Source organism: Teleopsis dalmanni, chromosome X (genome assembly GCF_002237135.1).
Source record: "Teleopsis dalmanni isolate 2A chromosome X, ASM223713v2, whole genome shotgun sequence".
NCBI classification, from domain to species: Eukaryota; Metazoa; Arthropoda; class Insecta; order Diptera; family Diopsidae; genus Teleopsis; species Teleopsis dalmanni.
The window spans coordinates 96,856,255-96,870,528 of record NC_051848.1 but is presented as its reverse complement, the minus strand read 5'-3'; the positions used below and the strand labels follow the sequence as shown (position 1 = coordinate 96,870,528).

The window sequence follows — 14,274 nt, the reverse complement described above, 5'->3', positions numbered from 1 at the left end:
GCACACAAAGTTGTTTTATCAGCATGTAGTCCATATTTTGCAGTAAGTATTAAATATATAATAAACAAATAACATCTATGTATATATTTAATTAATCATTATGAATTTTTTTTAGACCTTACTTCAACAACAATATGATAAACATCCTATTCTAATTTTGAAAGATGTTAAGTATCAGGAGTTGACCGCAATGATGGACTATATGTATCGTGGCGAAGTAAATATTTCGCAAGATCAATTAGCGGCTTTATTAAAAGCTGCTGAGTCATTGCAAATTAAAGGTTTATCCGATAATCGCACTGGTGCACCGAAGCCTGAACATCATCGGGGTTTAAACATACCTGGTAGTGTCGGTGGTGGTTCAAGCAAATTAAGTTCTGGTTATACATTAAAACAAACCAAACGTGCACGTGTTGGACAATCAGGTATGGATTCACAAGATTTGTCTGCATCACGTGAAGGTTCTTCTAGTCCATCAAGACGTCGACGAAAAGTTCAGCGCAGGAGCATTGAAAATGCCATGACTGGTATGTATATTATATAAAAAAAAATCAATTTTACTTAAATGACTAAATAATGTTAATATGAATGTTAACCTAATATTTATTTATTTCATTTGCAGATATTCATGACAACTCAAACTCCTCTCAAATGCAATCTAATCAATCCGAATTACTTCAGCAGCCTGCAAAATTAGCTGGTGCTGGCGCTATAACAGCAGCTGCCGCACAAATTTCGACATCATCAACAGCATTATCGACAGGAATGAGTGTAGGTGCTACAGGAGCAACCTCAGGTCAATGATGAAGAAATGGGTATGGATGATTTAGATCATAATGCTGGTACAAGTCAAGGAGGAGAAGGATCTAGTCAAGGTAAATAATTGCATTTTATGTAGTAAAATTTTTAAGTCACTATAAAAAATTACCCAAACATTCTACAAAAAGTCTTAAAATTAAATATAAAATTTGTTGTAGTTGTAATTTATTGTTTTAACTTTTTTATTTAAAACAAGTTTCTTTCGTTATATTTTATATTACAACAAAATTAAATTTATTGTTTTAATGACGAGCTTAATTTGTTAATTGTTTAAATAATGCACAATTTTTAAATTATAAAAAAAATATATTTTGTTTTCACTAATTTTTGACTGTAGTCTAATCAGTACAGTACCTTGATTATATTATAATCTATCAGTATCCTGAAGAAAGACCATAGAATGTAATCGAAATATTAGTGAACATAAAATATAATTTTAACAAATAATTTAATAAGTTAGTTATATACTTGAACAATTAATCAATGATTTTTCAAAAATCTAAATAAATGAAATGTAATTTAAATTATTTAAGCCTTGCGTATAATATAAAATGCCACAAGTAAATTGTAGTTTAATGACTTGAAATTTTATTGTAATACATATTTCTAAGGATATATGTTCATTTCAAAATTTTTAAACACGCGTTTCTTCTTTTAGGCTACGCACCCTGGCAACATGATAGATCTCAGGATGAATTGTTACTGACAACACAAGATGCACAGCAACGGGACCCACAAGGTAAGTTCTAAGTACGAAACATTCAAAGAAGAAGAACAAAGGCTCCGAGCACGACAAATAAAATATATAGTTAGTTATAGATATCAGGACTTTTTTTTAATAAGATCTGTAATTTTGAACAACGTTAGAATTAATATACTTGAAGATTAACATAGTTAAGTTAGCCAGAAACTTATATAAAAAATTTACTAAAGAAGTAAATATTTTTCATGTAACGCATTATAAAAATTTAATAGTTTAAAAAATCGCCTTAATATTTACAATATATTGCTAAATAGAATATCTGAAAGAATTTTATATGTCGTGCTCAAAAAGCTTTACATAATTAGTATCTTATGTTATTAAAGAAGAGAATTTATTTAAACTACAAGAAAAAAAACAAGCAAACATATATTTAAACAAGAAAAGACAAGCTGTGCTTTTATTTATAAAATCTAAAATTATTTTCCAAATTAGTTGTTTTTGTGTTAATATTATTATGTAGATTTTTGTAAAATATTTTTTGTTGTGTTTAAAATAAAAAAACTTACTTGTCTTTTCTTCTTTGAAAAACTCTACTATATAAATTAAAGCGAATCTAATTTTTGTGCTGATTTGGTTTTTCTTAACACTGCTTCCTACTAGACAATAAATAAATAAATAAATTAGATATATTAAATTGTTCATCACATACACACACATATATATTACACATGCTATTCACATTATTGAATTTTTGTATTTTACTGCTGATTCTCATCATAATATCTAAAATCATAAATTTCGTTTGTATATATATATTTACTTGCCAATATTTTTTTACTTTTCATTTACACAAAAAAAAGAAACTAAAAATTAAAAATTAAAAACAAACAAAAAAAAATCGGTCTACGATATTAGAGACATTAATTCATATTAAAAATAATTAAATTCTAAATATTGTGAAAATTATAGTTTATTATATATAGTTAGGCATTTTTCATATATTTTTTTATAAATCTGTTGTTATTAAACAAAATAGGGTTTTTTTTTCACAATTAAATTGTTAAAGCAACAGAACAGTATTGTTCCCATTCTTGTTGCTCCATAGATTTATTAGAGAGTCTCAAGACATTTTCTATGTGTAAAATTTTTAAAGCTTAAAGTGTTGTGTGTTAAAATTGTTCCATAAAATATTATTAAAAAAATATGTATAATACGCCTAAAATATATTATTACATTAGTCAAAAAGTTTTTGTTTTAGATAGTAATATGTAATAATACTCATTTAGAGAAAAACAACAAGCACACACACCACCACCTTTAATTTGTTAGTAAAAGCGTGAATAATGCAGTAAATCAAATCGTTAATTAATTTCTGTAGGCATATTTTTGTTTGTTGTATATATTGTATTTTTTTTATGTACATTATAAAACTATGATTTTGAAATAATTATGTACTTTTTTTTTCTTATATATTGTACATTTAGTACATTTTGATTTTAGCATATAATTTTGTAAAATTTGTTTGTTAAAAAATACGCATGCATTATATTTTTCAGCAATTTTTAATTTTATAAGATTTGTTTTAGTATAATTTTAAAAATTTTCATTTATTTTAAATACTATTTGGCTTTTATTTGGTTGACGGGACTAAGAAGTTATTTTATACATTCAAAAATTTGTAAACAAGTTTTTATTTCTATGATTATACACCGGTTAGGTGTTATTACAGTAGCTTTTTGTGCTAAACATTGAGCTCTGCTGTCAATTTATAAGAAATCGTTTGCGTTTCGGTTTAGATTTTTTTTATATTAATTATATATTCGATGATAATAATACGGATTTCCGGTTCTCCGGTTTTTCGGTTAAAAGTAATACAATTTTTAAACTACATTAATTTATTTTTTATTTCTTGTTCATTTGTTTTGTTATACAATTTGTAAGAATTAATTTACATTTGTTTAATACTTGTTTACGTAATATTTTTGTTTACCTTCTTAATCCAACGTACCCGGTTTTTTTTATTTTAATTTAATTATAGCAAGGTTTTGTAAATATGTTTGCACTTTTTTTAAAAATATTTCTTTTTTTTAAAAACTTTGTACCACTTTGTGTACCGGAATATTTGTCTTTTAATTTATTTTATGTTTTGAAATACAACTTGTACATGAAGTACTTTAATGTAGTTATTGTATATTTTTATTTATACATATTTTTATGTTCCAACACAAATTCACAATTTGATTGTTAATTTTAATTTACTTTTAAGATTTTTAATTTTTATGTCACTTTTCTCCCTTTTTTTGGGATACTTGATAATTAAAATTCGCTGCAAACACCTTTGTTATCGGGTGTTATGTATTGCAGGAATTTTTATTAATTTTTACACTCACGTCGCGTACTTTTTTGTTTCCGACATTAGCGTGAGTTTACTGTAGATTTTTTAGCACTCGCGTCGCATACTTTTTATTTCTGCATTTGTTACGAGTTTACTGTGGATTTTTTGAGCAAAATTTTCACACATAAAAAAATTTTGTGCACTCCCGAAATCTCGTTTTATATTATTTGAGATTTTTTTTATTATCGCCAGCCAATTTTGGTGCGTGAACTTGAAAAAAAAGTTCTCTGGAAAGCATGTTGTAGTGATAGGAGAACGCAAGATTTTGCCAAAACCAACCCGCAAACGACCATTGCGAACCAACAAACGATCATTGAGCACAAAGTAAGTGTTATTTATTTCATTAAATCTTATTTTGCACTTGTGTTGTGTTAATTTATTGTTCAGTGGCAAAAATGTACTTCCTTTCTGTCGAAAATTTTGACCAAGGTTGGTCTAATTTTGCAATAGGGTGAAAAAAAAACCAATCTGATCGTTTAAACTCACTTTAAGAAATAAAAATTTTAACATATTGTAAGAAATAGAAAAATTGCTTTAATAATTTTGACTTTTTTTTTTTAATAATATTTTATTTATGATTACTACTTATGATTATTTTTTTGAATTGTATTAATCTTATTTAACGAAAAGACTTATTAAATAATAATTAATGATCGAAGTATACATTATTTTTAAAATTTAAAAATACATTTATATAGATTTTATGATTATGACCTGATATTGTAATTATTGAAGTTGTAAAACAACTACTTTATGCGTTCTACAAACTCGTACTATATATACTCATACTTTGTTCATATTTAAATTAAAAAATTAATTTATTAATTTTAATTTGTTTCCCGCTGCTAAGTTTACACTGCGCTTAAATAGAATTACTACATATTTTATGCTTAAGATGTTGCGGTTACTTTAAGAAGTCTTTTACTCTTTTGTCAGTGAGACTTAAATGCTCAATCTGGCCGGTACCGCGCTGCATATTGGTCTAACCAAAAACAGTGTGGGAAGTATTCAGTGTATCAAGAGCAAAAAGCCACTTAGTATGCGTCGTTTTTGGCATATCGAAAAGTGTGTCCAATTAATTAATTAAAATCTTCGCCTTAAAGTATTTGTAATTCAAATTTCTTAAAAAGGTTGTGTGTCTGTCTTGCTGTCTGTCCAAAGCGACATTTTCGGTGACAGCGTATAAAGCTACTGTATTTGAATTTTAATTAGTAACGAATTTGTTGTTTTAATGTTTCTCACTAATTAATTACACGCTACGGTCAACAGAGTCATTACCAATCACACAGTTTTTTACACATTCAGTTATCAATAAAATTAACATTTTTCTCAGTTACATACATAATGAATAGAAAAGAAATATTAATTTTTGTTTTGGTAGATGAAAGTATTGGTGGTTTTAAGACGTTTGCCACCTGAGTATTTATATTATTTGTTAGGTTAGATAGGGTAGATGAATCATCTGATGTATAATAAGAAATATTGTTATTGTTGATGAATAAGGTATTCTTATAATTATGCGATAATATACCTGAATAATTTTTTTCTAATATGCTTTGTTTGATGATAAATTTGTTTGTGGTGCATCTATGGTTCTTGTTTGTGTGTCGATTGTTGATTGGTTGAGTTTTTTACGTTTGTTTGTGTTGATTGAGGTATTGTCAATGGAAGCATTTAGGGGATGATATGATGCTGAGGTTGTGTCATGCAGTTGGAATATAGATGTGTCTGAATCTGGAAATATTGATTTTAATAAGGTGTATTATTATTTTTCTATTATTTAAACACATTTTTATTAATTATTTAGTTCATGCGATTGATAGAATATATTATAAAATAGTATGGATTAAATTAATTTTATGATGAGTATAGATATTGGTAGATGTATATGTATGATTTATATGTAATAGATCTTCGAATACATATTAACATTAGAATTTTTGTGGATATATATCCAACTAGATTAGGACTTATTTTGATATTTAATGTGAAGAATATTATAATGATATTATGTATAAATTAATTTTATAATATTGTAATGAGATTATTATTATTTAGTAATTTATGAAAGATATTTTATGATTTGTAATAGAATATTGATATTGATAATGTTGGGATTTGTGATACTTACCACATATGGTTATTATTTCATTTTCTGCATCCTGATGATGTGATGAGTTTAACATTGGCATTGGTGGAGGATTAGTGGTATGAATTGGATTTGTTGAATCATCCTTGTTTGTGATTGATGAAATTGCAAGATTGGTTTGTTTTGTTTCCATTTTTTAGTTTTGCTTGTATCTGGAAATGATTTATATTTTATTATGAATCTGATGAATTAAAAATTTGAGATTATAATATTTAGATATTTAGGTTTATGTTGCTTTTTTGTGGTTGATATACAAAACGTTAAAATACGTAATTTTGTTTGATTATAATTGCGATGTATTAGTTAAGTTCTTTTAGTTCAATTGTTATTTAATAGATGGTTGGTCAAGGTTCGATATTCAATTATAATATAAAATATATACATGTTATATTGTGTATAAGAATATCTGGTATATAAGAAATTTTAATCAATTTATTTTAATTAATTGAGTACTATCATTATTTAATTTTTAATATTTGAACTTCAATATTCTAATGTTTACTGGTTTAATAATTTTTAATAATTCGATTTTATTTAATATTAATATTCTAATATTTAATATATTTCATATATATTAAATATATATGAAATATTTAATATATTTTTGTTTATGGCAAAAATAATAAATTCTATAAGATGTCGCAGTTCGCTCTTACACATTTCAGAGCTTTCGTTGAAGCATACCAACATTAGGTGTCCAATGAACACAATCCACATTTTCTACACACCGTATATTTTGTTATTATGATTTTTTATTGCTCCGTGTTGTTGGGTTTTTGTGCAAAAAAAAAAAAAAAATTTTTTTTTTTAATTCAAAGTTGATAAATTGTATAATTAAACATATATATAATGATTGCTTTGCTTTAAAATGTGATATTGGTTTAATGTTTAAGTTTCGTGTACGTTAATATCTTTGGAAATTGATTAAAAGCAAAAAATAAAAAAAAACACTGAATACATTTACTGGGGATCAATTCAAAATGGAGTAATTTTCCGAAAAGTGTGTATACGTTTTTTTTAACATAAAGCATATTTAGCTAAGAATGAACAAAAATTTTACTTTTAATGGAAAATTTTAATAATTAATTTAACTTTAATAGTGGATTTCCCTTATTTGAAATGAATAATTCGTATTAGTGAAATAAATTTCAATCAATAGTTGTGTTACATAAGTACTTTTGGGCATGTTTTATTAGCGTCAGTTTCTGCCTAACTTTCCATAATAGAAAATAAATTTTTGATTAAATTTATAAAATTCTTAACAGAAATATGTTAATTTTCTTTAAAAATTATTTAAATTGAATATTTTTCGACATAAAGTGTTGCGGCCATTTTGATTTTTCCTGCAAAGTATTTTTTTTTTTACTTTTTTTGTTTTTTTATTTTTTATTAATTTTGAAAAAGTGTGAAATTCGAACAGTTTTCTTTTTTCAACGATCAATAAGACGGCGGTGGAACAACGACGTTGGTGACGAATATAAACGAAGTCTAACTTTCGTCCGAAGTCGTTTTTTCTTCATATTTTCGTGATGTTTTAGTGTGCGTATGTGTATGTAAAATACGTACAGTTTTCGACTTGGGGGGGGAAAAAGAGGAAACACATTTTCCAAATATGAGTGACATCAAGTCCAAATTAGTACATAAATTATTAGTGTAATTATGTTTTCAATGTATTAAATTGTATAGATTTAAACAGTTTCTCTTAGTATAAACTTCAATATTTGCGACGTATATATATGTTTTTGCATATTTTTATATTCGCCATTTTAATGAGATACTTAATTATTCGTAAGTGGAAAAGTTTTAGGGGTTGATGTATAACTTAGTGGTTAGATAAAAAAAAATTTCTGAAATACCAAAGATCTTTGCTGGCACTATTATTATGGTCTTTTTTTTTTGTTGTTTTATTTTTATTGCTCTGCGACATACTTTCTTCTCCAGTTTCGGTTTCTTGATGTTTTTGTACGAAACTTTATATGCGATTTTGAGCATATGGTTTTTTGGTATGTGTTTCCCTCTCAATTTGCGATGTGCTAAGTGTTGTAAGTGTATTTTGCTTGTGTAACAAATACATTCAAATATTGCAGGGCATTTAAACATAAATTAAGATTTTTTTTTTTTTTTTTTTTGTCTTCTATAAATTTACTTTCCGAAACTTTATTTACTTTTCCGTGCTTTTTCTCTGTATGCATATGTATCATATATATGTGTGTTTCTACGTATGCATTTATCTTATACTGTAGAAAATATATTTTCTTGCTTAATTTTTATTCATTCTACTATTTGTTCTCTCATAAACATACACAAACATAATTTGATGGATTTCATCATAAATGCAATGTTGTCACATTTCTTAAAATACTTAAATATGTGCAGAATGTTTAAAGAGCATATTACATTTAAAAAAAGTTTTTAGTTTTATTAAACCCAATCATTAACATCTATTAAAAGTTTCTTTTGTTTACATTTGCACACGTGCTTAAAAGCTTTAGTAATTATTTTTTTTATTATCTATTTTGTTTAGTGTTTTTTTTATTCTGATCACAATAAAAATTTTTCATTACTATGAAAAAAAATACGAAACATACAAATTAAATAAAAACATTCTCTTAATTTAATATGTCTAAATAATAATAATTCATTAAACAGAATAATATAACAATTTTGCATGATTTGCATAAGGAATTATTTGAAAATAATTTCTGTTGTACGAATACGAGAACGAGTACGCGTAATTACCGTACATTGTCTATAAAGTTTTGTTGTAACATTGAAAAAATATTGTAAATTTTTTGCATTGCTATTTACTGTTATTCACGATTTAAAAAATTTTTGTTGCATTCACCATATTGAGTGGTGCTCGTGTCGGTTATCTTCATTTCTTGAACTTCGAATTTATTACTACATTTTTGGTTTATCATAACCAAACGTAACTGTAAATAAAGAAATTTAACATGAATCGGACTAGAAGAAAAATTGAACGCCCAAAGAATCCCTACTCAACCGGTAATATATTTTCGAGATGGAGTTTCTGGTGGATGAGAAAAATATTTCATAAGGGTTTGCAAGGACCACTTGAAGAGGAAGAGTTATATCAGCACCGTAAAGACTTAGATAGTGAACGAGTAACTACAAAGTTTTCGTAAAAACAAGACGGTGCAATAATCCGTTCGCGTAGTTTAACTGCTGTGTATTTTATTTTAGAAGATTTAGTGTTTTCAGCAGAGATCGTAGGCAAACGTATTCGTGCCAAATTGGATGGCACCCAAATTATATATAAAGGTGCATTTGGATAAGAATCTACAAACGACCATTGAGCACAAAGTAAGTGTTAAATAACACTTATTTCATTAAATCTTTTTTTGCGCTTGTGTTTTTTGCTGTTTAAAATTAGTGGTCCAATGTTTCGTTTACGCTTCATTGCTCAAACTGAATTGTAGCTTATTCATATATTGGTAACATTCATCAAATTTAATGAGTGTAGCAATTAACTTGCAGCAATTAATTCAATATGTCTTAATAATAATAATTCATTAAACAGAATAATATAACAATTTTGCATGATTTGCATAAGGATAAGGAATTATTTGAAAATAATTTCTGTTGTACGAATACGAGAACGAGTACGCATAATTACCGTACATTGTCTATAAAGTTTTGTTGTAACATTGAAAAAATATTGTAAATTTTTTGCATTGCTATTTACTGTTATTCACGATTTAAAAAATTTTTGTTGCATTCACCATATTGAGTGGTGCTCGTGTCGGTTATCTTCATTTCTTGAACTTCGAATTTATTACTACATTTTTGGTTTATCATAATCAAACGTAACTGTAAATAAAGAAATTTAACATCAATCGGACTAGAAGAAAAATTGAACGCCCAAAGAATCCCTACTCAACCGCTAATATATTTTCGAGATGGAGTTTCTGGTGGATGAGAAATATATTTCATAAGGGTTTGCAAGGACCACTTGAAGAGGAAGAGTTATATCAGCACCGTAAAGACTTAGATAGTGAACGAGTAACTACAAAGTTTTCGTAAAAACAAGACGGTGCAATAATCCGTTCGCGTAGTTTAACTGCTGTGTATTTTATTTTAGAAGATTTAGTGTTTTCAGCAGAGATCGTAGGCAAACGTATTCGTGCCAAATTGGATGGCACCCAAATTATATATAAAGGTGCATTTGGATAAGAATCTACAAACGACCATTGAGCACAAAGTAAGTGTTAAATAACACTTATTTCATTAAATCTTTTTTTGCGCTTGTGTTTTTTGCTGTTTAAAATTAGTGGTCCAATGTTTCGTTTTACGCTTCATTGCTCAAACTGAATTGTAGCTCATTCATATATTGGTAACATTCATCAAATTTAATGAGTCTAGCAATTAACTTGCAGCAATTAATTCAATATGTCTAAATAATAATAATTCATTAAACAGAATAATATAACAATTTTGCATGAATTTGAATTTAATAGTTTCTTGCGTTCTTGATTTAATTCTAAATATATATAATATGATTTTCAGGTCCATAGTTCAGACCTATTTAATATTTTATTTATTGGCTCGTTAGATTACACGTTTAGATAACATGTTATCTTAAAATAAATCATGAACAATATTTTTTGTTAAGCCATTTTGATCGTATATATATAGATCAAAAGGTTTTCCAACACGGGAACATGCAACATATAGTTGCCCATGCGAAAAACATGTATTTTCCAAATTCAGTCCACATACTTTTAATGTTTGACATTGAGATTTATTAATTGTCATCGCAAATGCTAAACGAATTGGAAATTGCAATCGTTTGAATTGAATTGGAACATCGGTTGGTATAATTGGTATGCGTGGAAGCAATATATTTTCTCCTCTGAATTTTCCACTTAATATTGTTGATTCAATTAAATTCCCCATAATTCCTTTAATTACTAATCTTGTTCCATTACATAATTTTGGTGGGTTTAGATTGTGTAATAAAATGATTGGTGAACCAACTTTTAAAACTAAATTGTGTGGTGGTAGTTCTGGCAAATCAAGCGAATTTAAGAACTCAGTGGGATAATTCACAATCTCGTTTTCATCTACCACTGTGTCGATGGATTTTAACGAAATTAAATTACCAGGTAGCATAGCTTGAATTTTGGAATTGATTTCATCGACATCTAAGTTCTTGGCAGCCAGAATCGCTCTACTTTGAAGCCACTGATGGTTCTGATAATTTTGATATATGTGAGGAAATACGCTTTCTATTAATTCCTCTTTCGAATTAACAATTTTACAAAAATTTTCTGGCAATTTAATAAAGTGCGTATTTTCATGAAGACTTACGTTTCCATTACCAATATCCATCAATTGTTTGGCAAATAGTTCTGCAGCTAAATCCCTCTGTAGTCCAACACGCATGATTTCGGTAAGTCGCAATATATGGACATTTCGCCACAAAATAGATGATTTGAGGCAAGCATTGACTTCATCAGCATAGGTTGAACGTGGAATAACTGGCAATGTTTGTCTAAAATCACCTGCCAATAAAATTAAAGCGCCTCCAAAAAGTCTATCGTTGGCATTTAAATCTTTAAGTGTTCGATTTAATGCTTCCAATGAATACTTATGTGCCATTGTGCATTCATCCCAAACAATGATGTGACATTTTTGAAGTACTTTAGCCATATTGGAATGTTTTTTTATATTGCATAGTGCATTTTCACATGAATGTATGTTTAGTGGCAACTTTAGTGCCGAATGGACTGTTCTACCACCATCTAACAATGTCGCAGCGGTTCCAGATGATGCAAGTGCTAAAGCGATATTACCTTGCATCCTAACCTTTGCAAGAATGACTAAAATTAAGAAAGTTTTTCCAGTTCCACCTGGTGCATCCAAGAAAAAAAAAGCCGCCTTCTTTTGCCGCAATTGCGTTCGAAACCCGATCATAAATGAGCTTTTGTTGGTGTGTAAACATTTGTTCGCTTCATGTAACAAATTCAACCAAATCTTCAGAGCTATACTGAAGTTCGCGCTGCATATCAGTTGCCAAACGATTTGGCGAATACAATCCTAATAATTTAAGTGGTTGATTTGATATAAGTAAACATAAGTCTTCGATCATAATCAAAGCTTCGTTATAAATTTCACGATTGAATTGAATATTTAAGTCATGATTTGTTGTTCTATGTCTATGTAGTATATCTTCACTCATTGAGCATTTATATTTTTCCCACAATTCTTTGGGATTATTTAGAAAACATGTTGTCAACAATATGGCGAATAATTGACGAATTTGATGTGGAAAAGAACTTAATACTGCATGCCGGAGCGTAATGTCTCAATGATTATCGCTTTCCAGCAATTGCAATTCTCTACATGCATCATGAGATGTATTGTATAGCTGACCATTGACAGTTCTCAAATACTCATACGATGTTGGACCGCGTACATTTATTAAAAGCAGTCTTAAAAAAAAACACTCGTTGTTTTGGATGAACAGTATATAAACGACCCAGTGTGTTTGCTGAAAATAATCCTGGATAACCATTGACTGCAACACCTCGTTTACGTGGCTGCCACTTTTTTAAAGTTTTGTTCCATGTGAAATATGTTGGAACTTCCGAATAAAGTAAAGTTCTTGCGTATTGCCCAAAAATATTTTGTTGTTTATTCAATTCTTAAATCTTGGCATTTTTGCTTTAAGCACAGCTACAATTAATAAGAAAAATACCTTTTTCCTCTATTCTAATTATTAAGCAAATGTATATATATCCAGTTTAATTTTTCAAATATATTGAAATCTATGCTAATGTAATAAATTTTTTTTATTTGAAAAAAATAAAAAAAAAATCAGTATCATTCACCCACACACACAAACTGTCGGACAGTTTGAAACGGAAATTATTAAATTTATTATTTTAATTAAAATTATAACTAATATCGAATGTTTTAATAGCCTATGTTACGCCGAAAAACTATATAAATAAAAAAAAACAAATATAATAAGTAAGTGATTGCAATTTGTTTGTAATTCAGATTTTACTTTTTAATATCACAAAATATTATTATTAAAAAGAAAAATTATGAACTTTAACGAATTCGATATTAAAATTATAAGAGTATCATATCTAAAGAGATATCTTCCATAGCGTAACCGTATCTTTAGTAGATAATGACAAAAAAATATGCATGTGTTATGTACTAAAAAAATAAGTTATATAGAAATCTTAAAATTTCTTTTGTTGAATTGCTACAGCAAACATGGAACAGCATAGCAATGAGATTGCTGCTTTCCTTATGCTGCCGGAGCAGTTGCAGTTACCAAAGGCACAGATGGCTATGATGACGACAACCCACACAAATGCGATTACGATTCAACTGCTGGATTATTGTAATTTAACATCATCATAATAAAACAATCAACGCATGAAGTGCATAAGCGCCTCAATGGATGATGACGAGGAAGGAGCATGTGCGACTGCTATGAGTATCGACATATTTGTTTCTTTTTTATTTTGAAATTATTTCGGATAGTTCGCTTTATGTGTTTAAATGGCATAAGCACATAAATTGAGAGGTTACTTGATGCAGTGCATCAATATGCATGTAATGCATAATTTTTTTTATTCAGATTTTGCTTTTGTAGTGGGTACTTCTTTAACGTATATCCTTTGCCTTGCGCCGAAGTAATTGATGTCTTCGTTTGACCTGTAGGAGTTTTTAAATCACAGATTGTCTGAAACAGACAATTGCAAAGTTTATCTTGGTTTAATGTTTGCTTTATATGCAGAAACGCCTACAAAGTATTTTTATTCAATTTTTACTTCAGACTTTTTTGCCGTTTTTAATATTTATATACAACAGAAAAGTTCAAAACGTAAAATAACTACAGATATATTGAATTATAGAATTGATTGCGCCGATTTTAGTGACAATAAAAGTTTATTAGTTTTACTTCAATTATTTATAAATGCATCGATAATAATTTGTAATATCAGTAAATATCTAGATTTTAAAGAATAGATGAATGAATGTTCTTATTCACAGAAATAAGCAAATTTTGTCGGAATTCATTAAATTTAATTAAAAATTAATTGTGGTTAATTCTAAATAATTAACGTAGAACTTTTAGTTTTACTTTTGTATAAATGATATAAGTCAAAATATGTCATATATCATAATTAACACTAAAATGTAAAATTATATATATTTATGTTT

General features: G+C 27.6%; 2 protein-coding genes across 2 annotated transcripts; one reads left to right on the top strand and one right to left on the bottom strand.

The window, feature by feature from the left end:
* The first annotated feature begins 6 nt into the window (after positions 1-6).
* LOC119689429 (longitudinals lacking protein, isoforms H/M/V-like) lies at positions 7-1,564 on the top strand. The gene is made up of 4 exons (XM_038104258.1): positions 7-42; positions 116-527; positions 623-875; positions 1,478-1,564. The coding sequence occupies exons 2-3, from the start codon at positions 191-193 to the stop codon at positions 802-804; spliced, it is 519 nt and encodes a 172-aa protein (XP_037960186.1). The 5' UTR covers positions 7-42; positions 116-190; the 3' UTR covers positions 805-875; positions 1,478-1,564.
* A 9,101-nt stretch (positions 1,565-10,665) lies between these two features.
* Positions 10,666-11,739, bottom strand: LOC119688751 (ATP-dependent DNA helicase PIF1-like). The gene is made up of 2 exons (XM_038103417.1): positions 11,016-11,739; positions 10,666-10,850 (listed from the first exon to the last, which is right to left on the bottom strand). Exons 1-2 carry the CDS (start codon positions 11,737-11,739, stop codon positions 10,666-10,668), a joined length of 909 nt encoding a protein of 302 aa, XP_037959345.1.
* Positions 11,740-14,274: the final 2,535 nt, after the last annotated feature.